This window comes from Coloeus monedula (assembly GCF_965178545.1).
Source record: "Coloeus monedula genome assembly, chromosome: 1".
Taxonomy (NCBI): domain Eukaryota; kingdom Metazoa; phylum Chordata; class Aves; order Passeriformes; family Corvidae; genus Coloeus; species Coloeus monedula.
This window is the reverse complement of record NC_138781.1, coordinates 23,696,872-23,724,208: the sequence shown is the minus strand read 5'-3', so window position 1 is coordinate 23,724,208 and position 27,337 is coordinate 23,696,872. Positions and strand designations below refer to the sequence as shown.

Here is a 27,337-nt window from a genome sequence, read left to right as displayed (position 1 = left end):
CTGTCTCTGACTGTGCGTCCCCGCCGCTGCCACCGCCCCACCCGCCGCCGTGCAGTAAAATTCCCCTGCCCTCCCCTTCCTCCCTCCCGGTCCCGGCGCTGCGGCCGCGGCCCCTGGGCCCCGCCGGGGCGGCTCTGGGCGCAGGGGGCGGGCGCTGGCGGCGAGGGGCCGGCCCGGCGCGGAGGCGCGCGGCCCCGGCAGGCGGCGCTGTGGGGCTGCCGCCATCGCCGCTCCCGCAGCGCCGCGGCCGAGAGGGACCGAGAGGGGCCGAGAGGGGCCGCGGCTTCCCGGGCGCGGGGAAGGACCCTGGGCCGGGCCGAGACGGCGGCGGGCGGCGGAGCGGGGTCACGGCGGCGCCATGGGGAAGCGGGATAACCGTGTGGTGAGTAACGTGGGCGGCTCGGCCGGGCCCCGGCGCGGAGGCCGTGGGGAGCCGGGCGTTGCCTCGGCCCGGGCAGGCCCGTCCGGCCGCCGCCGCGCTCCGACCGCCGGGAGGGGCAGAACGGGCCTCCGCGGGGGACAAGAGCGGCCCGGTGCCGGCGGGGCTGCCCGCGGCGGGCCAGAGGCTGCCGAGGGCCGGCTGGGTACGGGGCGCCGGGACTGGGGTCCGGCCGCGCTTGGGGCCCCGCCGGCGGGGGACAAAGGCGGGCCGTGCCCCGCGCCTCGCCCGGCCCGGCCCGGGGGCGCCCCGGGATCTGCCGGGGCCCGTGTGGGTGGGTTGTCCCTCCCTCGGCACGTGCTCGAGGCTCCCTGGCAGAACCTCTGATTGCCTTGTCAAATCCGGCAGCATCGTGACTGACGGCTGCGTTGTGATCTGTCGAGGGAAGGTGATTATAAGATGCTGGCCTGGTCCGTACAAAAATAAAATGCTCCCAATGGGAGTTGCAGCACTCGCTGAAGTAGCTCTGATCCTTGCTAAGCCGCATTTCCTTAAACTTTGCGTTCGGCTGTACCTGAGAGATCTGATATTGAGCTTTATGCAGCACTCTGCTGCCTCGGGAGCCAGCGCTCAGCAGGCAAAAAATGCACTTCTACACACCTGACTGCAGAGCCTGAGTTCATACGTAGCTGAAACACAGTCATCCTTCCTCCTATTTTTCTTTAAATATTTTTGTACCAGTTAGCCTTTCACCTTCTACTCGTAATCATTTAGACATTGTAGGTTTGCTGCTGAATTTTATGACTAAACACAAATTGTAATCATAATACTTTTATTTTTTTCCCTTTCTCTGTTTCTTTCTCGTATATGCTATGAGTTTATACTCAGATCCATTCACGTCTTTGCATACCTTGATGGAATAGTACAGTAATAGACATAATAATAGATGGCAAAGTCCCTTTGATTGCTTTATTGACATATCAAAAAAATGGAGTCTACTAAGAAAGAGTTGACAGTGTATTAGGCTCCAAGACTGGTTCTATGGTTGAAATGTACTGTAACGTTTTCAGGTGTGTATTTATTTACTCTTAATTTTCTTTTAATGGGACAGCTGGGATATACCTACCAATGCCAGCAAGTCTTTATGTTCCTATATAAGGTTCATTATGCCCTCATGCTTTTAGTACACAGAAGTTATAATATAGGACCCTTTGCTCCTCATGTATGACCATAGAGATTTCTACTATTATTTCTCTTCTGTTCTACTGTTAACTTTTTTCTTTCTACTGTTACGTCCCTTCTTAAATACACCCACCATCGTTTTTGACTATTTGGAGATGGAAAATAACCATGCTTTTTTCACATCTACAGGGTACTTGCAAGGCAGTAATAGTATTGCTTGCCTAGAGAACCCTGCCTGACAGAAGGTGCCTTACACTTTTCATGAGCAAGGAAGCTATGCAGCAAATACCTTTGTTAGTATCTGCTTGAGCAAACTGCTGAAAGAAGAAAATGAATGTGCAATTACTTCCTTTACTGAGGGTGCATTTCCATGCTCCTTTTAGCTAGTGACATGCAATTTGGCAAAGTCGTGTAAATACTTTTCAGAAATGTTTATTGGTGAAGTAATTCTTCATAAATAAACCTGGTTGAAATTATAAGAACATGTTTTAAGGCAGATTTCCTAATCGTGGAATATAGAGCAGTACACAGTCATTATGTACTTGCTGTGGTAAAGAAAGCCACTGAAGGAAGCTTCCTAGACAGTTATCCAGAGGCAGTTTGAGCAAGTACAAAATCAATATTTGACAGCGGTAGCCTCTTCTGCAGGTAGAGAGTTTTGTTGGGAGGTGGTGAGGTGTTCATTACTTGTAAGCTCTGGCAGCAAAGTAGCTGATTTTTATTTAAGAGCAGGAAGAGACCCCATTTTTTGGAAAATAATTGTATAAGAGCTTTCAGATACAAATTTCTGAATGGTAACCAAAAGTCAGTGTGCTCACTGGAGTAAACCAAGTATCTAATGGGTCTAATACATTGAAATTACCTTTGTTTAGTGAAAACAGTGTTCAAATAGTGCTGTCCTGCATTCCAAAAAGAGCTCCTTTTCCACTCAAATCTGAATTACAGAAGTTTTATTCATTTTTAGATTTTTAATGTGAAAGCCTTTCTAAGTGTTGTAACTACTTGAGTGCATACATCCATCTGCTACTTGTTTCACTTGGCATAGCTCACTGTTTATTTGTCCATGTTACCCTTTTTGTGTGAAATAAAGCAACAAAGCAAAGCCCCAAGAAATGGCAGCAAATGTCACCCTTAGAGTTGCAAAGTCAACTTGAGTAAAAAAATGCCCCACTTGAAAGAGTCCTTGGATTGCTTCAGAGTGGTCCAGCTGATGGATCTGAGCCAGACTTGAGTGGGCAGTGCTTCCTTCCAGCCAAATGCCCCATCCCAGGCAGAGCCTGGAGTGCCTCTTCCAGGACTAATGTATCCCCAAGAGCTGAAGCCACCTGCCTGCTTGCAGTCCAGTCAAGAAACTCAGCACTGCTGTGGTCACTGCTTCTGCAGTGGGAGCAACAGGAGGGGAGGCAGCAGCTGCTGCTTCTGACAGCTTTCACAAATGCTCTCTTACTGTGCATGGTAGTTTCTGAATGCATGGTAAAAAGAAGTGTTGGACATATGAGATCTACACAGATGGTCAAATCTTTGCTTTGAATCTACAAAATGTTGTACTCTTTAAAAAATTGTCTCAGATTGGGCAACCAAAGCAAGTCATTTTTTTGGCTAATTTGATCTTTTTCTCATCTCCAAACTGAATAGTAAGAACAGTGTGTTATGTTCTGCAAAAGTGAAGTGTTGGGATGGCGTAGTGATAAAAGCCAATGAGATAAGGGGGTGTATATACCTCCTTTTCACATTAACAAAAATACTGTTGACATAAAGAAATTATGGAAGAGTTTTTCCATTAACTGCTGAGGTGGATTATGAATTCTAAATTTTAATTTCATCTTTTATAGCACAAAGAGTATGCATGGGTTTGAAAGATGGAATACATCATAACATTGGTGTTATGTATGTTCGGGTTTTGTGGGTTTTTTCCTCCTTAAAATAGCCCTAAGTCACAGAATTTTGATACATGCATAATTGTAGCAAAGTACCACTGCTTGCTTCTTTTGGTGCAAGAAATTGCATGCAGAATTTAGTGACTCTCCGGTCAGCAATTTTGAACAGAACTTTAAGGCAGAGTGTCAGTTGTCCCAGAGAGTGAGTGCTGAAATTTAATTACATTTTCTATGTCCCAAGGAAGAATATTTCAGAAATCATACTATTCTTAGTTTACAAAATCATTGCTTAAGGAAGGGAATTATTGTAATGGTCTTTTTGTGGATCAATTCTTTCTGCAACAGTATAACTCCAGCTGAAAGCACTTAACTTTCTGCCAGCCTGAATCAACTCAGTTTAGCTAAATATTTTACATTCTTGGAAACAAGTCAGAATTCTTTTTCAGGGAGTGATAAAAAGTTTCTGTGAAGAACAAGCAAGATATTTTGTAACTGATGAATTTTTTTATTTCTTTTTGTTGTTTCATACTCAAGGCTTATATGAATCCCATAGCTATGGCCAGAGCACGAGGTCCTGCCCCAAATTCAGGACCAACAATACAAGACTACTTGAACAGGCCAAGACCAACATGGTAAGCAGCAGTGCCTGTCTACCCTTTTGACCTTTTAAGTAAAAGATTTGTTCTCTCTTACTAAAATGTCACTGGTACCTACCTCCTCCCTAGAATATCCAGTAACAGATTTTGAAAGATTCCTTGTCTCTGGCCAAGGTATTCTTTTCTAAACATGTATTCAATCTCCTCTTTTAAAAACAATAGTATTTCATTTTGAAATGTGTATTTCTCATTTGTCTGTATTTTTTTGGCAACAGTTTCTCAGAAGAGGAGAATGTCATCTTACCTCTTTCACAAATTCTAATACCTAAACCTTGTAGATATATTTAATTTGTAATTAATGTCTAAAAGATTAATTAAAATTAATTAATCTCTAAAAGAACCATTTTGCTGGTGTATTCTCAGAATCCAGTTTACCCTACCCAACAAAACCATCACTTTGAGATATTATCAACAACTTCCTTTATGTTCAATCCCTTTGCCTGCCTTCATGAGACATTAGAGGACAATTTGCCTAATTGCAAAGTTAGCTTTAGATCTTTTGGAGGGATTTAACTACCGTACTTAAGTTATTAGGGTTAGGTTACCATATGTGTAACATCTAAGATGCTTTCGTTCTTCTCTTGAAAGTTCAACCAAGGGTAAACTTCAAAAAAACTCTACAAAAAAGTTAGACATTGAAGAAGGTATTTTTAATTGTAAGAATTGTGATCTATCATCCTTTTCATACAGGGAAGAAGTGAAAGAGCAACTAGAAAAGAAAAAGAAAGGATCCAGGGCTTTGGCTGAGTTTGAAGAAAAGATGAATGAGGTTGGTAATGTTATTAGCTGTTAATACATGATTCTTTTTATCTAACATGCTGCTTCTGTTATCATTTACAGTATCAAGTAGCCATAATATTTCACTTCGCTCCAGCTTTTAATAACTATTTTGTTTCATTTATATTGGAAGTTGAGTTTACAACTTAACCAGTGAAGAGCTACATTCAGTTCAGAGAAAAAACTACATAAAACGTTTTTTAAATTGCTGGTGAATAAAACTTGACCTCGTCATAAATGTAAATACATTTATGCAAATGCATGTGCTTATATTAATAAATTAAACAGTGCATTTTCAGGCATGATAAACCAAAGTCTGCTGTGCTAATATTCACTTGCCTAAGGTCACAGAATCCAAATAGAGTGGAAAAAAAGTGCATTACTGGAAACAGATGTCTTTGGCAAGGAATATACATGTAGTATTATTATGGGAGAGGGCACAAAGAATGGCTTTCAGTCAGATAGGACTAGGAACTACTTGTTTTTCTCTTGTCCTAAGCTGATTACAACACGTGCTGGTTTCCTGATATAAATGCAGCTGTTCTGATGTTTGTGTTCTGTACCTACCTACCTGAAGATCAGCACAGTATTAGAAAGCTTCACATGTAACTCCTGTTGTATACAAGGGAGAAATTAGTATACAGTGAATTTAACTGTTTCTGTTCCTTCTTGGGTCCTGGTGTTTTGAGATAAGCTTCAGGCAGTAATCTTCATCATTCTGGGTAAGTTTCAGGCTGAAGTAGATTATGCTCCTCTTCCCTTACTGGAAGGGCATAGTACCCATAGTACTCCTGCTATACCTTTTTGCCTAAGAAGTTGTACCAGGATTTGGAGGGCCATGGGGTGCTCTTCTGAGAGGATCAGTTGTTCTGTGCTCTTGGTTTTAGCTTGGTGAGTTTAGTTTAGCATTCTATCATATTCCTTTCCTGATTATACCTTTGGCTAATGCAAAATAAGTGAAATTGGCATGCATAGAAGCTAACAACCTTTCAGTATGGTAGAAGGGTAGGAAGGGATGCAGGGAATCATGAAATGGTCATGAGTTATTCCTAAAGCTCCTAAGAACAAATCTCTGAATGCCTGGAAAGATCACAAGTCTCTGAATGAGGTGCTGTCTCCCCTATTTTGCTGACAGTTGTTGGACATGCGTGTTTAAAACTAACACTAGCACAGTCTTTAATGAAGCACAGGCTGTTGTGAGAGATGCCTCAGGTAGCTCTGGGTACCTGGTATATCAAAGTACACAACCCACAGGTGCTGCCTTGGTCCATGGAAGCACAGTTCACACAGCACTGCATCCTGCCTAATCTGCCATGTCCGTCAGCAGCACTGTTCAGCTCATTCACAGTTTGCTGACAAGGTGTCATAGGTTGGACCAAACCACTACACAAGGGGATCTGAGTATCACCCTGCATTGTACAGGTTACTTGATTCCTGGTATTTCTGTCCCCTCAGCATGGTATGTGGATCATCATTGTTTTACCAATACAGTACCAATACAGCTTCATTGTGAGGATCAGAGTAATAAAGAAGGGAGCACATGATGTGTCTGACAGTGCAGATTGAACCTAGCAGCCTTTCAGTTTGATGGGGGCATGTTGGATGTTTCAGAGCTCATGAAGGGGACATTTCAGGTAACCCTAGAGACCAGATGGAGAATTGAAAAGGAGGAAGGAGAGGAGACTTTTATTCATTCATTCATTCAGTGTGCTTGGCCCAACAAAGTAAGAGCATTTCTATGAAGATGTGTATAGTAATTTGATATAATTATTGCTGACACCAGCAAGGCCCAGAACAGATACTAGAGACACCCATACGTTGATGAAGGGCCAAGAGAAGTTGTCTTGAAGTTTTGTTTCAGGTGATTTTTAGAACTAAAACAAAATCACAGTTTTTCTGGTAGGGTACCCTGCTTTTCTAAAATGCTCTAGCAGGAACACTGTGATACAAAAGCACAAATACCATAATTTATGACCTTCAAGATAAATGGCAATCTCTTAAAACCAAATAACTTCAACATTGAGGTATGAACTAACACTGTATTTTGATGAATATTAATCTTCTGTAAAATCAAGTGTATTACAGCTTTGGTTAATGTTACATATTGTTTACTTTCTGTGGGTTTTGTTGAAACTATAATGTCAGGTAGAGGAGAGGTTAAAAAAAAGCTGTTCAGAAATGACCCTCTTTGTCACTGTTGTGTTTGGTTTTATTTTCAGAATTGGAGGAAAGAACTGGAAAAACACAGGGAGAAATTACTGGGTGGAAATGAGAGTTCCTCCAAAAAAAAAGAGGTAAGTTGCTTTCAGTTGCATATATTCTGCATTTGGAATTGGATTTATCATCAATGTTGCCAACACAGAATTTCATAAATACATTTTAAAAGCCAGCATGAAAGTTTATATACCTAAATGCATGACAAAAGAAAATGATGCCAAAGTAACATTTGTTCTATTCTATTTTTAAGAAAAAGAAAAAGGAAAAGAAGAAATCTAATAGGGTGAGCAAAATTTTCAGTTTTCTGATCTTTTTTTGCTTTGGGGTTGTTCCTGTTTGTCATTTCTCTTGGAAAGAGAAAGCATAGCTGTAATTTTGATTTTAGATGTTAAATTAACTTACTTTTATTTAGAAAGGGTTTGCATACATTCAGTACAAGGAAAATTAAAGGGAGGAAAAGAGCATTAAATAAGTATTATTAAATGAAAAATGTTAGAAGTGGTTTAGAAGTTTATTTAAGAAAAATCTATGTAAGACCAGCTTCTCAGAAGTAAAATTTTATTGGTTACGCTTTGAAAATGAAGAACTTTTAAAGGGAGTGTTTGGATGGGCTTTTGAGTATTTGCCAGACAAAATGCTGCATCTCACAAGCTTCACTTTTTGTTGTGTTTGGTCAAGTTGTCTTCATCTTCCTCTTCTTCATCAAGCTCTGATTCTTCCAGCAGTTCATCTGATTCAGAAGATGAGGTAAGATCTAACTTACTGGAATCTATCATGTTTTGTTCATGAGGTTTATTTAAGACAGATTTTGGTAACATGTTTTAGAATATTCTTAGAGGGCCTGGTTATGGATAAGACCATTTAGTTTTTATGCATTTGGTATTTATGATAAAGTTGTGAATTTTAGACATATATATTTAATATATGTGTCTAAATATGATGTATTGATTCTATTATTAATAATATTAATGATTAATGTATTAATGATTAATAATATATTAATTATATTAGTATATAATATATAACTATTTAATAGTTTCTATGTGAGCACTACAGATTTTGGTGTCCTGGCTTGTAAAATGGATCCATTTTAACACTGAATTGCTCTTTTAATAGAATCCCCTATCTAATCATAAAAATGCAAAAATACCATTTTTACTTTCTAGCAAAAGTCTTCGTTACAGATAATCAGATTCTACATTACACACCTAAATAATAAACAGAATCTAGAGCACCTGGATTTTTCACCAGTTTGCATTTTTTCAATGCAGGAGAGTTATGAAGGTCCTCCACTAAAAGAATCAATTGTAGCGTACTTTATTCCTCAGGAGAACATTATAACATGTAGGAATTTGATGTTTCCTTTTCTTTACATTTAACATAAATCTTTAATTTTAATGAGAACAAATTCAAGTTTGTGTTTTTCCTTCTTTTTCTACAATATTTGTGGATAGGATAAAAAGCAAGGGAAGAAAAGAAGGAAAAAGAAGTATCGCTCCTCACGGAAATCTTCAGCAAGCACAACTTCAGAATCTGAGTCAGACAGCAAGGTAAATATGCAGGTGTGTTCTCTTGGCAAGTTTTCCTGGTTGGTGTTAAAAAAACATAAATAATTTTGACTTCAGCATTTTAATGTGGATTTTCATCTTGCACACTTAAAGCCATGTATTCTCATTGAGCCTGAGCTGCACTTGTATCTTCCACATGCAGTGTGGAATCTGCCTCCACTGGCCACAATTCCTGGTGGAAATAATTTGATCTTTAGAAAAAGAACATGGTTTATTCCAGCAATTTGTAGCCATTTCTCTGATTTCAGACGTACACAGCTTTTGTGCTGCTCACATGTTTAGTTTTATACTACATTAACACTTAAAATGTTCTTTTGAATATGCAATTTAATTGAGCACTATCTCTGAAAATGCAGGTATTGGAGGATACCTGTGGCCAGAACATTACCTTTCTAAATATCTGAGTAGTTTCCTGTTGAAGAACTGAGCCTTTCCCAAATATATTAAATTGAAGTTGTTTTTTCCTTTTCTGAAGTATAGCTATATAGATACATGGGAATACTGAATGAACAAAAAAGTGAAGAAGATACATGAGGCAATTTGTTCTGTTATGTTAGCATTTTTCTGTCTTACAGTATATAGTTACTGTACTTCTTGCTTAAATATTAATAATACAGTGAGTTTTTAAGATTCTCTGTGTAGACTTTATCACAGGCTTTCACTGGAATTCCTGATTCAGTGGGATATAAATTGTAATGAATGACTGTTTGCAGACACCTATGAATTTGTGCTAATGGAAGGTTAAAAACTTTTGCTACATAAAGGGACCCAGAAATACCCTTACTGCAGAAAACTCTGGGGAAATACCTGCTTAACGCCATCTGATCAGCAGAGATGGACATAGATAAAGACTCCCAACTGTTACATGTTATATGTGGTTACAGAAGTGATAGCTGATATCCTTCCTACAGGCTCTCTAAGTTTCCCACAAGGATGCTGTTACTTGATTCCATACAGACCTTCTCATGCTGCTGGATCAAGAAATCAGCAGCTGCATCCCAATTACAGCTTTTTATATTATTCTTGTCAAGTGCAAGGTAGAAAGGACAATCTTGAAGAATTACCTTCAATAGACATAAAAAAGCTATTGGTCAGACTGCTTTGGGGATTTCTTCCTTTTTCATGAAATGATTTTGTTGTGGTTTGTTTTCCTTTCTATTTAGGATAGCACAAAAAAGAAGAGGTCAAAGGAAGACTGTGAAAAAGAGAAGGTATTTTTATTCTTGAAATCCTTCGATCAGAACTGCATGTTGCATACATAATGGAGCTTTTGTTTTTAATATTGAATGCCTCACTTTACCTCTATGGAAATTTTCTGTCCAAACCCACCCAGTCAGAAGGTATCCAGTGCACCCAATTTGAAGCAGACTTTTAGTTGGATTCAGCTCCTGTTTTAGTATATGTTCTTAGTGAAAACAACTGGATCTGTTCTTGTTACAAAGGTAAATCAAAACTGTATCTAATCTGCTAGAGCACATCAGCTGCATTCTAGTGTTTTGGGGTTTACCTTTAGCTGTCACATTGAGCTAAAAATATGTGTGATGGTATTTTCAGTGGCATACCTGGTAGGCTATTGGCTTGTTGCTGTAAATTAAGAAATAAAAGCAGAGGATCTCTTTATTTAAATGTAGTCATAATTATAGATACTATACTTACAACAGCTTTGGAGAATTGCAGAGAAAAATGTATTCGCGTAAGAAAAACTACCTTATTCTGTCATTTCTCTAAGCATGAAAATCCTATCTCCTTCCCACCACCACATCATTTTGTACACTCATCCATTATCTTTTATGTAAACAATCTAACTGACTTCAATTTTAGTTATTCATACAGTATGGGTAAACTAAAAATGCTTTCAGAGTCCATCCTAGTCTTTCTCTCCAGTTACCTTTCTCTCTTATCATGTTGGCCTCTACTGCTCCAGTCAATAGTATTGACTTCAATGTACAAATTCTCCATTGCACAAGGCAGATGTTTTGATTTTCCCCCCGCCCCGCTCCTGCTTCTATTTTACAGTGTCCATTTCCCATCTCATCCTTTTGAATGGCTTCTCTTTGAAGACCAAGTATCTACCATAGTCCCTTATTGTAGCACTACTTTCACACATCTGAAAGCAAAGGGTATTTGGGGACTAAAGGTCTTTCTTCCCCTACCTGCAGATCCCCCATATGTCAGATGGGCTGCATCCTGTGCACTTTCCATGAGTTCTTTTGGGAAGTTTCTGGTCTTAGAAATTGAGTGAGAGAAAGTACCTTCAGTCTTAGGAACACGTTGCCTTGTCCAGAGCAATGGAAGTACAGGGAGGAGAAAAGTAACTCATCAGAACAATCTCATACAGCATCAAAATGTTTTAGAAACTGTCCTTTAAATGCACTGGAATTAAATATGATGTGTTACAAGTACAGCTGGCAGGGACAGCTTGTGGTTCAACACATACACAGAGGGAGCTTTTTCTTTCATGAACAAAGCAAGAGTCTGAAGCTACAGTGTTTGTATGTATACATTGAGACATCTTCTGTTACTCGTTATTTAAAAGTGATGAAATGTTTTATTTTCAAATGCTTACTTCTTCATGTGTTATTACTTAAAATAAGAGACTATTTTTCCTCTCACTTTTAGAAAGTTGCTGTATCTTGGTAACAAGGAAAAGGAATATACAGAAAATTATTATTTTCACCAAAAGCATTTTAACAGTTTGGTAGGGTAGTTTGATGATGATGGGTAACTAGTTTAATGTCAATAATACTTTAAAATATTTCACAACTTAGAAGTGATATTTCAATCTTAAATTTTAAGCAGAAGTTTTATAAAATTTGAAAGGTCCGTCTTCACTCACAAATACATTATTTTGTGTAGGAAGGTAAAAATCATCACAGGAAAAGGAAGAAAGCAGATCGTGGTGATGGACCTTTATCGTCAGAATCTGTGTCTGAATCGGATCAGACAGAGGAGGTCAGTGTGAATCCTCAGTTTCCGATGTTACAGTGCTTGTAGCTTACTGATTTATATCAGTGAATGATGAACTAGCTTAGATTTAATACATTGTAGAAAGGTTCTGCTCTGTACAGGTGAATTGAAGTGTGCAGTGCACTCAAAGTTTTTCGTAGTTTTCCTTTTAAAATAAACTTTCAAGGGTTGTTTAGCTTCTATCACCTACAAGTAATTTTGAATTAATTTTCTTGAGAATCAACTTTTTATGGATGCTACATTTGGTTGAATTTTCTTTAGGTGCAAGCGAAAAAGAAGAAAAGCAATGAGGAAAAGGAGAAAACAGCAAGTATCCCTCTTACTCATACTGTAGTTTTAGGATATAAATACTCAGTACTCGGTTAATTTCCAGTTTCACATTTTTCACTAATATAAATGTTTATAGCAATAGTCTGCTGTTGCATTTAAATTAACAGTTTCTCTGTTTACTTGCTGAAGTCACTTTTTCAATTGTTGAAGAAGAATTTGTCACTCTTTTACCTATATGTGATTTGAGATTTATACAACTTCAACACTTACTGTAGAATATATTTTATTCTGTATCAACCTCCTAGAACGACTAATACCTGTGTGGTACCAAGTAGGGGAGCGGTTTGCCACATAGACATACGTATCAGTGCTGTTCCTTCGTTAACATTGTGTGTAATTCCTTGGTAAGCTTTCTCTGCCACCATGGAAGGGGCCTTAGGACATAATTGCTGCAACTTCTACGCCATAATAACTTTTCCCCCGACCAAATAAAAAGCTACCAGCAACTTTTCTTTTTTCAATTTTTTTAATTTGTATCTGTTGGTAAAAGTGAGAGGAAGGTTCAGTAGTGATTTATATAGAATCCAGATTTACCACATGTACCTGAGGTTCCTCAGTTAGGAGTATAGTGGATTTGGGATCCTAAATGCCCCCTTGAGATGTCTGGGTATCTGTCTCCCCTGTCAGCAGCAGTGTTCCTTCTTAGGCATCTCAGTTGTCGAGATGAGGTAGGGCAAAGGGGAGGTCTACATTAGTCACCTAAAAATACAGGCATAGGAATATCAGTGGTACACATTTTTCCGTGAAATTGTTTGTATTTTCAGACTCATATGAACCGTTTGCCATGACATTCCTAGTGATTGCATATGGTCTTTTTCATACTAGATTTGTACATGTAGGGATGATGTATAAAACAAAGCTTTAATACTGATTGTTTCATTTTTGTAATGCCACACCTATTTGAGAATTTCAGTTGAAATTCTGCTTGCAAAAAGACAAGATTGCATCTCTTAGCTTCTGTATTACAGTGATCAGCATTTATGTATTACTGAGTCCAGTAGGGTTAATTTGAGTGTATTTATATTTACAGTTGAGATCATAATTGTTTTATTTTAAACAAGGTACAAGTGACAGTCTAGCCAAGTGCAGTTGAGCTATTTAATGGTACACAGTGAATTTAGGCACTTACTTTAAAATCTGTAAACATCCTAGTTATTCCCAAATACGTAAGATGTCACTACTGGTCACAGCACTTCCTTATTACTTTCTCAGTAATCTATAATGCTCTGAAAATCATTTAAAATATTAGGAAATGTAATAGTGACGGTGATGAGAGGTGTGAAATAGCCATACTGTAGTGGAGATAAATTTAAATTGAAGGCTGCTCATAATAGTGAAAATTGCTGGGTAAAGTATTTCTTTTGTGATTTCTCAATAGGCTTCTGTAGAGATCTCTTTTGAAGCATCTTTCAAAAGATACCCTTTCTGTGCTCTCATTTTGCATTAGCAGAATGTAATAGATGGTAATTGCATTATACAATAACTTCCTTTTTTTTTTTTTAGGATAAAACAAAAAAGAGAAAGAAGCACAAGAAACATGGTAAAAAGAAGAAAAAGAAGTCTGCTGGTTCAAATTCGGATTCAGAATAATATTTTAAAGCAACGTGAGACTATCAACAGAAGTGCAATGACTAAAGGAAACTTAAACTGTGAAATGACAGCAAACTTTACCAAACTGCATGAGTTTTCCTGTGTTTTAGAAATATTCCTAATCTTTCAGTAGCCATCCAGATATGCAGCTGTGCTGGGAAAGACCATTGTTATTGCCTGCTGCTTAATACATGAGGTACAACTTTTATAAAATTCCAGTAAGCAGTGTTAGATGTTTGAGACAAGATGAGATGGTAGGCCAGCTGAGGTGTAAAATATTGGAAAATAAGAGAGATAAACTTTTTAGATAGTTAAAATAGTCTTTTAAAGCATTAGTAATAGTCTTTATTTGTAAATCAGGACAAATTAAATCCCAAGTTCATCCTGCAGGTTAATATGCATAAACTACTACAAGCTGGTGTCTGCTAATGGAAAATTAACGATAACATTTAAAAGGCTGCCTTTGTAGAAATGTGTATCATCTGCCCCATTACCATCTCCATGCATATGTGAAAGGGAATGCTACCATTTTGGCTACCTGAACTGGGTGCCTTTCCCTTTGATTCTTGCAAATCTCTGCTGTTTTTAATCCACGCATCTCTGCATTCCTGGGAAGCTAGAGCTATTGTCAGCAGCCTTTTCTGAATAAGCAGTTTTGAACTTCCAAGCATGTGCTTCTGCATTAAGCAAGAGCAATGACATTTTGCAGTATAACTGACAGTCAAAACCTGAAGATTTTACCTCTGCTTCTTTGAAATGGCGATAGACCTTTGCTAGTAAATATGCATATTTCATTTAATGTAATTTTGGTTTAATTGAAAACTTCTTGCAAACACTGGTAGCTTTCTTTGCATTATCTTTAGAATTGTTTTGCATGATTTGTACCATTTTTAAATTAACAAAATGCAGGTAATCATTTGTTGTAACCAGTTCTTTGAATTACATTTTACATGCAGAGTTTCATGTATGTATTTAGTTATAGTTAAGTTCATTGCTGTGTTTAAGTGCACACTTGCTGAAGTTATTTAGCATGTAAAAAGCAGGGTTTTGATACTTTAACAGCTTCATATTGAAGCTGATTTTACTCTAAGCAAGTTCAGTGGCAGATCTGTTATGTGACGTGTCTTGTTAGATAAAAAAACTACTGCCAGAATCTCATTAAAGATACTGTTTAAACAGTTTGTATTTATATTTTTGTACTTGAGGGCTACAGAATGTTGATCTAAGTCATAAAGCTGTTTTACTTTAGTTTAGTTGCTTTAGATAACTGAAAAAAGCTTTTTTAAATTAAATGTGCACACAAGAAAACACAAGCAACCATTTGATTTTAGTTTACATTAAATTCTCACTCTATCTTCCATTGAAATACTGGTTGCTGGGCCTTCTGTTAGTCTTCAGCAAATGCCCATCCATCCCAGGTAGTCAAATATAGATTTTTGATCCACCCCTTTTTTCCATTGCACAGGTGCTAACTTAGAACTTACCTCTATTGCATACAGATGTTTCAAGTGTTATGTTGCCAAGAATTTCAAGACTTTTAAGACATTATTAGTCTGAAAACCATAACTAAAATCTGTGGGAGAAAGATGATTTCATTCTGCCATTGTACAGAGAAATTGTCTTCAAGTTCTTGGGAAAATACAGCCATTCAGTTGCAGCAATGTGCATCTAAACAATAGTAATACTTTCATTGACTATTTTATACTCTTGGGCTTGATGTTACCAATTCTAAACACTTTTGTCGGTGAGGTTGAAATAAAGGCAAGATACAGTGAACAGGGGGGTTTGATTTAGGGTTTGTGTTTAGTTTTGTTGGGGTTGTTTTCCTTTTAAGTTGTGGTGTTGCAGTTTTGGTAAAAGAACTTGTAATGAACCATAGCATAAATGCTCTGTCCTGTGTGATACCTTATTTGACTTTTACACAACCACCTGCCACAGAAAGAAATAAAAATGGAAATGAGACCCAGTCTTCCAAATACTTAAGCCAGTATATAATTTTAATTGTGTGACTGTAACTATCTGTTCTGCTCAGCTCTAGCCTTCAAGTGCTGCTGTCATGCTTGGGAAGGGGTGTAACTGCTTAAGGGCTTACGGGCTTTGTCGGTTCACTACAAAGCTGCTTTGGTACTGAAAGGGAAGTGGTTCAGTTTGCAGTAGCTTAACAAATACGCTGAGTCTCCTCTTACATCGCCTTTTTCCTGAAGGAAAGGTGGGGGCTGGTCTCAGCTTTCCCGATGTGCCCACGCCGATGTCGGGTCTTGGGTGGTACCTACACCCACATTCCAAGTTTCAGCAGAGGGACAAAGTAGAAAACGAGCAGTGTCGGAATAAGAGTGATTTAATATATTTTTGCCTTCTGACAGCCGATGAACAAGCACTGTTTATTGTATGTTGTATTTAACTTTTAGCTCTTTTTTTCCCCCCAGAAGTATTTTTAGTGAAATGCAGTTATTTTAGTTTTTACAACTGCAGCTTTTTAAAATGCGTGTTAAGATTGATTTTTGTTTTGCCTGCGTGTGTTTACGTACGACCTGCCCGTGCGGCACCGCGAGGCCGCGGCCGCCCCCCCGCGTTGCCAGGGCAGCGGCGGCGGGACCGGCTCCCGGCCGCCATGAGCAGGAAGGGGGTGAAGCTGCTGGTGGACTCGCTGACCCGATCCTCCAAGCACTGTGAGTCTCCCCCGGACCGCAGGAGCCGCGCTGCCGCCGCCCGGCCGCCCCCCGTTGTGGCCATTCTCATCGCCTGTGGCCCTGTTCGCCTCCGACGGGACGCACTTTCCCGGCGCCCCCGTGGGAACAGCGGGTGGGGCGGGGGGGATCGCTGTCACGGCCCTGGTGTATGCCTGTGCTTGCCTCGTGTTTCACCAGTATGACTTACAGCCTGTGTTTCCTTGTGTTTGGGCCGGGCAGTTAACAAAAGCGAAGTGGAATGTCTGGTCAATCTCTTCGACACGCTGGTGGCCAAGGCCAGAAGCGACTTTGCTGGGGTCGGCTTTAACCGCGTCGTGTTCCGAGACACCCTGCACAGCGCCTTTGGCATGACGGATGACGTGGTGTTGGACCGAGGTGAGGCGGACACAGCTCTGAACGCCATGGAAGGGGTTGGGATTATGCTGCTGACCTGATGAGTGTGTCCGTACCAAACAGCGCCGTCTCATCCCGGCCAGGACAGCAAAGGAGGAGTTACGCTCAGGAGCTGTTGAGAAAATGACATCTTTTCTTTCTTTATGCGGAATAGTTTTTCCTTAGTTCAGGAGAGCTCACGCTCTATTTCGAGGCAGACCAGCCAGAGGCGGTTGTGCTGCCCTGTGGCTGTTTCTATGGCAGTCGCTGTAGTGTCGTGACAGAAGAGGGCAGCGTTGTGGCACTTTCCTCTTTTCTCCGGTGGTTCCACCGGGAGCTGCGGTCGCTGATGGGGGACAGCTCTAGCTCAGGCTTGGAAGTCCCAGTAAGGCATTCTATTACAGCGGGTGACTTTGGGAATAGAGGCTCTGTGAACAGCATTGAAGGGGCTGGGCAGATAGTACAAGGAGGTGAGAGTAAGGAGCCAAATAACCCGTTGAAAATACAGTGATTTCACAGATTGGTAACGAGGGGCACGTTTGCGGTCACTGGGAAAGTTGAAGGAATGATCTCTGATGTAGAGGTGTCCAGAGGAGTATGCAGAGCAGGCATGAGTCTGATGTTTAAGTCTTGGGCTGCCAAGAGCCACCCCTTGGTTCAGCTTTCTCCCTCTCTCTAGCAGGAGAGCTATTTACATGCCATAAAAGAAAAACTTGTTGAAATTTTATGGAGCAAGTCAAGTGTATCTTGGAAGATACCTTACATTACCTTATAGATTCTTAAAAATTATTTTAATGTTTACATGCAAAGAGGTTGATTTCAGTTTGCAAAAGCAAACCTATTGTCTTCTAAGTAAAAAATGCTTGGCTCTGCATGAAGAGGTGTTCCTTCAGCCAACTTACTAATTAATATTCTAAAATACAAATTATTATAGGTGCTAGTCAATGGTTTGAGTTCCATCTGGAATTTGAAATACTGTATTACAGGCTGTATGAAAAGTGAAGCTGTGAGATTGAAAGTTGCTTAGGGAAGGGAAAAGAAAAATATTTTGTTATATGACAGATAGGAGGTTATTTTTCTTTTTATATTTAATATATATTGTTTCTAAGATTACTTTCTCCAAGACTTTCTGAGACAAAAGCTAGTAATTTAAATTAATTAATCTGTATGCAGAATTATCCCTTATTTTAAGGGATATTGGTTTGTTTGCTTTACATCTGGATGGAAGCATACTTCCTGTAGTTGTGTAAGTCAGGAAGGCAACGGATCAAACAAAATGTCTTAGCAGGCAGGATTCTGGAGTGGAAGATCAGTAAACTGAGAGGCAGAATCCCTTTTATTGTTACATCTTAGAGTCGAAAAGGGTAATCATACCTTGGTGAAAGCAGACAAACATCATAAGAAAAAAGATAATTTATAATTTTATTTGATTAAAGAAAACATCCTTTTTTGTGTTTCCCTATTAAATAAATTTATCTAATACACTTCCTAGTGTTCAGCATTTTTGATAGAGACAATGATGGCTGCATCACTGTGGTGGAATGGGTGGAAGGCTTAGAGGTGTTACTTCGGGGGACACTGGATGAGAAGATTAAATGTAAGATTGATCTGTGTGCTGATATTTAGAAGTAATGATTGAATTCACGACAAATAACACATTGCTTTTGTTAGAATTTAGTAGTTACTCTTATAAAGTACTTGGTAATTGAAAAGTTTTCTTCTGTATAGTTTAATGCAACTGAGTTCTGAAATGGCTTCTCTGAGACAGTTTTTTTCTGTGTAAACTGCTATTACCACAGCCACCACCTTATTTTGTTGCTTCCAAAGTCTTGCATTTGAACTGAAGTTTATTCTACAGTGTACAGTTTTGCCAAAATACATGTTTTTGTATTCACACACAAAATTAGAAAGAAGCAGATGTATTTCTAGCATGGTTTTGGCTAATTAGTCTCAGGCCAATCAAGACTAGTGCAAACATTCATTTACTGGCCTAGTGGGGACACAGCAGCAGTTCCATTAACTCCAGCAGTTCTTCAGCTTTAAAGCATAGATGGAAAAACTGTAAGATGGTAATGAGAACCTCCACAATAATAATAGAGAAAGATGGAGGAGAAAAAATAGCAAGAAGTGTAGAATTTTAAGCAGCAGGGAAAAAAAGAAGGCATGTGGGGTAAAAAAAATCACAATAGAAAAAGGAGAATGACAGCATGTTTTTTCCATAGTTCCCAGGTTGCAGCATTAGCCATCCCTAATACACTGTATCAATTCATCTGGAAGTGGTCAGGGATGTTGCAGCATTAGGTTGTGTGCCCAGGATGTAATTCAGTGTGTCAGTACAACTACAAACAGTAAAATATGCATTCCTGCTGTAAGCACTATAAAAGATACTGGTGGGTAGTGATGCACCGTGTTGTCTTGTCAAAAGTATTTGCCAGGAGTGTTTCAGCACATGTATGATAAATTTGGTCAATGGATAATGCTGTACAACATACAATTCACATTTCTATCTATAGGTAACAGCTTTAATGGTATGTGATTATAGTTTGTAATCAACTTGAAATTTATTTGTATTTCAAAAGACTGTTTTCAAGTTTATGACCTGAATGGTGATGGATACATTTCGAGAGAGGAAATGTTTCAAATGCTGAAAAACAGCCTTCTCATACAATCAGCAGATGAAGAGCCTGATGAGGGAATTAAGGACTTGGTAGAGATAGCACTGAAGAAAATGGCAAGTACTTATTGTGATATTTGAGTGTCTTTCAAACATTCATTAACCGATACTTAAAACGTTTCTGTGAGGTAACAAAATATGGTGTCTGTTTTACAGTGGGATTCTGCAAGTCTCCTGAGGAGCACCAGAAATATAATCCCAATCCAATGAGTCCCAGTCCAGTATTCTCATATGAAACTATTAATTTAGTACATGAATGTGCTATAAACTTTATATATAAACCAGCATGTGTATATGTGCATGCCCAGTCAAACCAAAAACCCAGTCAGAAGTGGAAAATTCAAAAGTGTAGACTGCATTTATTCCATCAGGACAGGCATCTGCAGTAGCTTCATCTTTAAATAGCTTTGTGTTTTATCAATTGATCATGAAACGTCTTTATCCAGTTTATGTATTCGATAAGAATAGTAAACTCAAGGTTGTTGTGAAGCTTGTTTTACAGTGCTTAATCTAGAATATCAGATGAGCCAGGGACTGACTGTCAATGTCTTAATCAAATCAAGATACATACTCTCCCTTTCTTTTGTGGTGGTCAAAAATGTTCACTTAAAACCGGATCTTGCATCCCAACTTTTATTTAAGCCTATCTTTTCAATTTTTCAACCCCACCCTTTTGCCTTAGGTAGAGGCAAGTCATACAAATCTTTTCTGAGCAGAAACTGATGATCCCCAATTTGCGAATCAAACTAAAAATAGAATCCATGTTCTTTAAAGACCTGTTAAACAAAACTACAAGTAATAACCCTTTGCTGAAGTGTTCCCTTCCTTTTGTAGGACCATGATCACGATGGCAAGCTTTCTTTTACAGACTTTGAAAAAGCAGTCAGAGATGAAAACCTTCTCTTAGAAGCCTTTGGACCGTGTTTGCCAGACATAAAGGTACGTTAACCTGGAGTTAAAAAAAACTACACAAGCCAGTTCCTTAGACACTTGCACCAATCCTGTGAATGTCAGCATGGGGCATCTTAGGCCAGTGTTGGGTTCATCCTCTCAGTGCCAGTTCTGCTGCCCAAAGGTGGCCCCTGAGCACTCCCACTCCAGGTTTATTGCAACACAATGCTGCAGATACTAATCTCATCACCAAGGGAAATTTCAGTCCTTTACATACATTGTCATCCCAGTCTCTAGCATTCCATCCACTTTATCTCATGCTGCAGCTGGGCCTTCTTGCCCTCCATGCCAGATCATTCCTTGATCATAATTCCTAATGCTGAGCAGTTAAAATTTTAATTTCCCCTTCAGCTGTAACTTAGAATGTTCTGACTGGTCTGCCAGTGATGACACCATTAATGCTACAGATTTACCTTTTCTAAGCTAAAAAGCAAGAGATTGTCTTCATTGCATACAGATTTCAGTTCAGTACCTTTCAGTTCAGTACCTTTTCTGACTAAACAGAAATCCTTTAGTTAATTGAAAATTAACTTTTTTCCTCTTTTTTTTTTTAACAGAGCAGTATGTCATTTGAACAGAAAATTTTCCGGGCAAACTCCTAAATAGTAACTCCAAGTTGTAACTCCATTGTTGAATACTGTTAAAAGGGGTCTTTGTCTTCACCATTCTTCGTGATCTAGTAAAAACAGTAATAGCTTCAAGTTGCTCCTGTGTTTCAGTATTCCTTTGCTGTAAAAGCTATTGAATAAATAGAATTTACTTCTGTAACTCTACCTAGAGTCCTTCTGTGAGTTATGAAATATTTAACAATATGAGGTACACAGGACAACACTGCCACAACAATACAGTACATTGGTTGCTTCATTCCAGGTAACAAATTGATACAATTTTTAACAATGAATCACTGGGAAATACGGTATAAAGGAAGTTTTATTTTTTACATAAAAAAATAAGTATTTTAAACTATATTCTTTACAAAAGGACTGTTGGAAGATGCTGCCAGCAGTATCTATATTCTTCTTCTCTGCTTTACAGGTGGTTTGGGTGAGCTGCTCTCTGGCTTTTCCACAGATGATGTTGAAACAGAATCTGCTACCTAAATTGGAGGGGAAAAAATTTAGTAACCTGTAACCATTACTTTTTTTATGCTCATTTTAGAGTAAGGCCACATCTCCAAGATTTGAGTATTGGGAGGGATTTATTACTATCATCACACTTGTATTGAATTTTCCTGCTGACTAGAGGAAACAAGTAACACCAAAGGCATGATTAAACACAAGAGAGGTGAAACTTAGAAGACTTAGCACTACCTTTTTTGTATTTAACTACATAAATTGATTTCAGATATGCTCAGTGATAGAGCATTACATATGTCATTTCCCTTCTTCCTACCAGAGGTGTTTTCAAGCGAGGTTTAATGTGTTTTTTAAACTCAGGTATTTCAGGAAAGATAAGGAAAGCAGAAATGCACATTTTGACATGTATTTTAGAAATGTATTTAATGTAAGTGGTGCTTATTTATAAAATAAGCACTTTCAAATCAATCTAATTAGTCATAGTCAAGGGAGTTTTTTCATATCTTAATTTAAATGAGATGTTCTATCAGGAATGTTTGACCTGCTATTTGATTTAATATCCTCCATAAAAGGCTATATAGCTTAACACGTGCTTCTCAGCATGGAATTAATGATTCTGTACAGCTTTTAATGGCATAAGATGTTGAAGCATAATGACACTGAACTCTGACTTCCATTATTCTCCTTTCAGAAACCAGATACAAGTAGCACACCAGAGTCAGCAGGACTACCTGCAAAGTTATCATGCCTCCACATGTGGGGAAAAAAAAAGTGGTTTACTAAAAATCCTTTAAGATCATGCTCTGACATTTATACTTTCTCAAGTATAGTGTAAGAGGTCTGGAATAGAATTCCCTGCTATATTTGAGATTGTGAAAGAGTCAAATAGTAAGAGCTTTAAGTGGCAGATAAACTGATAATAATGAGTAAATGCTGAATAAAGCTGAAAGTCACTATTTTTATGGATAACAAGCACCTATGTTTGAACTATCAGAACTTCAAGAAACCATACCTCTTTCAGTTTATTTCGAATTAATGTAGCTGAAGTATTCAAAGACTCATCATCCATATCCACTTTAGGTATTTCTGGTAGTTGTGGACCAATAACAACTTCAGTATTGTCCTCACTTGTTCCAATGAGGGAAAACTTGTTACCTTCTTCTCTCTTCCTCTTACGTTCTTGCAGGTGAGTTGTACGAGGCATAAACCTGTCAATTCCATTATAAGCTGGAACCATTCTTTGCTGCATTAAGGAAGCTGGTGGAGTGTGTCCTCCTGGATGTACATTTGGAGTTAAAGATGTGTTTTGACCAAAGTACGCAGAAATGTCAGCACAGTTGTTACCATAGTGCGGGGATGTTAACAGGCTCTGATTCTGATTCCCAGGTGGATACGCCATGTTGTGGGATACCCCAGGAGAACTTGTAAAGCAGGATGGATCCCAGTTACTGGCTACATGTGATTCTGATGTACTCCATGGACAGTCATGCTCAGAGTTCTTTGAGGCTGTCTTCTTAGGGCCCTCTACTTTCTTCAACACAAAGCAATCTTTAAAACAACAACAAAAAAAGCACCCTCACTACTTCATGTCATTATTAGTTCTGACACCCAAGAACAAAACTTTTAATATAAATGCAGAAACAGTTTCAGTGATATTTGATTCCCAGCTACCTTTCTGTGATTTTTTTTTAAGCTTGAAATTTAACAAATTCAACTTTCAAAGCAGTTTTCCAGTCTAGTGCCTTTGCTGGTTTGCAGCATTGAAAAAACCCAGATGTTTAGATGTTAAAAATCAGTGGCTTTACTTGCTTTAAATATCCCTATGCAATGAGTAATGATACCCAAGTATGGAAGCACAAGAAAGGAGAAGCTTGTGCTCAGCAATTTCCTTATTCCTCAGCTTACCCAGCCTTCAGTGTTGCCTGGGAACTCTACAGTACAGGAGCCTTTGTAAACACAGTCCATTCTTAACATTCCCCCAGTGCAAATATGTGGGCTGGAGAAAATTTTTTTTAAGGTTCTGATATAGTCATCTTCCTTCCAAAACTGTCCCTTTGCCATGCTTGAGAAGGCTGGAACAAGGGTGAAAATGTGATCCCAAATTTCCTGCCAGGGCTTTAAACTTCTGGTAACAGTTTGAAAGAAAACAAGAAGTGAAGGAAATACTTCATTATTAAAGCTTAAGCATTTCATTATTTTAGTCTTAATCAAAGCTAAAAAATTACTTTGAAAAGGATATACTTCTCTAAATACTGAGAGATGTCTCCCTGTAAACATACTTAAAATGCATCTGTATTGGGTTTGGATGGCCTGGTTTTTTGTAGCATGGGGGCTACAGGGGTGGCTTCTGTGAGAAGCTGCTAGAAGCTTCCTCAGCATCTGGCAGAGCAAATCCGCGGTGGCTCCAAAGATGGATGTGCTGCTGACCAAGGCTGGGCCAATTAGAAATGGTGGTAATGCCTCTGTGAGAACAGATTTATGAAGATAAACAAAAACTGGTTGCAGAGTTGTAACTGCAGCCAGAGAAGAGCAGAGCAAGAACATGACAGAAACAGCCCTGCAGGTGCCAAGGTCAGGGAAGAAGGAGGGGGAGGAGGTGCTGCAGACGCCAGAGTTGAGGTTCCCCTGCAGCCCATGCTGATGATCATGGTGAAGCAGCTGTGCCCCTGCAGCCCATGGAGGGCCGTGGGGATGCAGGGACCCACCCACAGCCCGTGGAGGAGCCCCACGCTGGAGCAGATAGATGCTTGAGAGGAGGCTGTGACCCCACTGGAGACCCATGGCGAGAGGGGCCTTGCTCCCAGGCTGGAGCAGCCTGTCCTTGGAGGAATGCACCCCATGGAAGAGTGACCCATGCTGCAGCAGTTTGGGGAGGACTGTTCCCCATGGGATGGACTCACATAGCTGCAGTTTGCAGGAAGCTGTTGTGAGATGAAGTCACATTGGAGCAGCTTATGGAGAACTGTCTCCCGTGGGAGGGACCCCACGGTGCAGCAGGGGAAGGACTCCTCTCCCTGAGCAGTGGGAGAAGCCACGGGTGATGAACTGACCATAACCCTCATTCCCTGTCTCCTTGTGCTGCTGGGGTAGCAGGTAGAGCTGGAAGAAGGCAGGGCTGGGGGAAAGGTGTTTATAAGGGCTTATTTTACTTCTCATCCTGCTCTGATTTTGTTAGCAATAAATTCACTTTGTATCTCTAATTAGAGCCTGTTTTGCCCTCGATGGTATTTGATGAGCGATCTCTCTCCTGGTCCTTATCTCAACCCATGAACCCTTCATTAAATTTTCTCTCCTCTGTCCAGTTTGTGGGGGGTGGTGAGTGAGCGGCTTTGGTGGGTGCCTGGCACCTGGCCAGCACCAACCCACTACAGCATCTTTAAAAGAGGTAGGTAAAAACCATTTTCTTTAACAGGCACTTTAGCCAAAACCCCACCCACCCCTGAAGAATGTTAAGATTTTATAGGAAATGTAATCACAAACCTCTTTGATTTGTTGCTTTTGCTATGTACTTTCTTCTATCCTGCAACTTCTCTCTAGTTTCTTGGACTGTTTCAAATTCTGGAGCATAGCACACATGCAGCAAACTACCAAAGAAACTTCGTTCATCCATTTTTTTCTTGGCCACCCTGAAGGGAATTAAATTATATTGGGAAAACTGAGGGTTTTACTCCAACTCTCTAGAAACTTAACACATTTCAAGTACAGAAGTTGTAAAGATATTGCCCTGTCCAATACCTTGCACACTGCAGTTTTTTGAATTTTATGAGATACACTTCAGTAAATTGCTCTGCTGGATATTCATCTAGAGCATGATACTCATCAATGGCACCATACAATGCAAATTGTTCAACTAATTCCTTCATAACACCTAATGCAGGAACTCCTTGTATCAGTAAATAGCGAGATTCCAAGTTGATAGTGTAAACCTGAAAAAAAATAAAAACAAAGAGTATTCAAAAATGTTCCCATTCTTGCTTTATTGTAAAAGGCAGGCATTTCTCCATGTTTTCTGTTCTTCTCCAAATCCTCTCGTGATGCTGAAAACCCCTATGTACTCTGATTTGCAGGGCAGTAAGCACATGGTTATTTGGGACCTCTTCATCACTGAGCAAGAGCTCAACTCAAGCTTCTAAAGAACAGTAAAACATGAGACTTGACTTTTCTGCACAAGGTCAGAGTACTACTGCCAGTTGCTGAGTAAAATCTCTTAAGTCACTGGCCAACTTCCATGCAAGACATGCTAGTAACCAGTTCATAGGAGGAACTGCCAAAATACAGAAGAAAACACTGGGTTAGGCAGATAAGTCGTGCAGATGAAGCCAAGTGCTTTTTCCCACACAGGGAGTTAAAAAACAATTCCCACAATTCCCTGGGGCAGATCCTGTGTGTGTGGCAGAGCTGTCTCCTTGCCATGGTGATCCAACAGCACATGTTTTAAAGACACACACACAAAATCTGGATGCTGAGAGAAACAAGGCCTTCTCCCAGCAGGTTAAAAACCAAACCAACCATTTTCTTCTGCTTTGTGTAGTGATGGTCACATAACAGACTCTAAGCAAAGCTTTTCAATGGCTCACTATGCACAATAGGCACCTAGGCAGCTCTTCCCTGAAATCAGAGGAAATTTATTCTGAGTTTGTTAAAAAAAAACCCAACCCAAAACACAAACATTTAGACTGCATAAGGTACACACCTCAAAAAAAAAAAAAAAAAAAAAAGACTATTCTGGACAAAGTGGGAACTGCTCGGGAAATCAGCTCTCAAACCTCCACTATAAAAAACACTCTCCACCGACACATCACATAAGTTGTTCTTGTGGCAGCTGCATACTCCCACCTGCATTCTTTTTGGAACAAGGGACTGAAGGATCCTGATGCTTTCACTATGTGATTTTTTTTTTTTTTTTGGCAGGTTTGTCCTTCTACCTCTTTCTTGTCCAGGAAAAAGAGATTTGAATGAGGTTTTTTTCACACTTGGGACATCCATACTATTTCTCCTGCGTGTATTCTCCAGTGCCCAGTGATGGCTGGATGCCTGTGCTGGCCATTGTCCCTCTGTGGATGCACAAAAGGCTCTCTGTCCTCTGCCCCACCGTGTACACTTGGAAGAGTAAAAGAACTTAATAGCTTTGAGACTTCATAAAGAGAGAGAGTTTGAAATTTTACAGGAGGGTGGTGATAGCGAAAGAGAGGTGCCTTCTGTACGTGTGCAAGAGTGACCGCTGTTCCGGCACTGGTGAGACCACACCTCCTATCCGGGGCTCAGTTCAGGACCCCTCTCCCCAAGACACTGAGGTGCCGGAGCGTGTCCAGAGAAGGGCAACGGAGCTGGTGAAGGGTCTGGATCACCGGTCTGATGAGGAGCAGCTGAGCGGGCTGGGCGGGCTCAGCCTGGGAAAAAAGGTGCCTCAGGGGAGACCTTATACTCTACAGACGCTACTACAGACGCTCTCTACACCTCCCTGACAAGAAGCTGGAGATAGATGTGGGTCGGACTTCATGACCTTAAAGGTCTTTTCCGACCTTAGCGATTCTATGATCCTTTCTCACGCTAGCCCTTGAAGGTGCCGCTACAGCTTGTTGTACACCGAGCGCACACACAGATACCCAAATCTCGCAGTTCTGCTGCAGTAACGAGAAGCTCCTGCCGCGCAGCAGGCGAGGCCCACAGCCTCCCTCCCTCCCGTCCCCGGGAGCCGCGGGACTCCAGCGCAGGCCCGGCTCCCCCCCGCCCCCCCCACCTTCACGGCGCGCGGCCGCCACCCCTCGCGGTACTTGGCGCGCGACTCGCAGGCTCCGAGCTGCGCGTGGTGCCGGCACGGAGCGCCCGGGCCGCCGCTGCTGCCGGCCGCCATCTTCCCATCGCCCACCGCGCCCCGCAGCCCCTATTGGCTCCCTCCGTGAGGCAGGGAGAAGGAGCTGCTGTCCGCAGCGAAAGAGCCAATCAGCGGCGGGCAGCGGGGAAATGCCGCGCCCGCATTGGCCGGCAGTGGGCTGTACCACTGTCCGGGGGGTGGCAGGCAGAATTACCC

The 27,337-nt window shown here is 40.3% G+C and overlaps 3 protein-coding genes across 4 annotated transcripts; 2 read left to right on the top strand and 1 right to left on the bottom strand.

The window, feature by feature from the left end:
• Positions 1-241: 241 nt before the first annotated feature.
• FAM133B (family with sequence similarity 133 member B) lies at positions 242-15,521 on the top strand. Of its 2 annotated transcripts, none has more exons than XM_082285263.1 (11): positions 242-382; positions 3,973-4,070; positions 4,785-4,863; positions 7,091-7,165; positions 7,339-7,371; positions 7,767-7,835; positions 8,543-8,638; positions 9,820-9,867; positions 11,513-11,608; positions 11,885-11,929; positions 13,457-15,521. In XM_082285263.1, exons 1-11 carry the CDS (start codon positions 359-361, stop codon positions 13,541-13,543), a joined length of 750 nt encoding a protein of 249 aa, XP_082141389.1. In that variant the 5' UTR covers positions 242-358; the 3' UTR covers positions 13,544-15,521. The 2 variants fall into 2 exon arrangements, with proteins under 2 accessions (XP_082141389.1, XP_082141388.1); XM_082285262.1 differs by having other exon boundaries at positions 8,543-8,650.
• A 118-nt stretch (positions 15,522-15,639) lies between these two features.
• On the top strand, positions 15,640-20,949 carry CLXN (calaxin). The gene is given in 7 exon segments (XM_082285276.1): positions 15,640-16,143; positions 16,145-16,212; positions 16,453-16,608; positions 18,098-18,202; positions 19,185-19,336; positions 20,114-20,218; positions 20,788-20,949. Coding segments are annotated over 7 exon segments (750 nt in total). The 5' UTR covers positions 15,640-16,024; the 3' UTR covers positions 20,833-20,949.
• Positions 20,950-21,082: 133 nt separating this feature from the next.
• RBM48 (RNA binding motif protein 48) lies at positions 21,083-27,160 on the bottom strand (the record flags this gene model as incomplete). Its single annotated transcript, XM_082290414.1, has 5 exons — positions 21,083-21,326; positions 22,319-22,854; positions 24,787-24,932; positions 25,042-25,232; positions 27,047-27,160. 5 exons carry the CDS (start codon positions 27,158-27,160, stop codon positions 21,240-21,242), a joined length of 1,074 nt encoding a protein of 357 aa, XP_082146540.1. The 3' UTR covers positions 21,083-21,239.
• Positions 27,161-27,337: the final 177 nt, after the last annotated feature.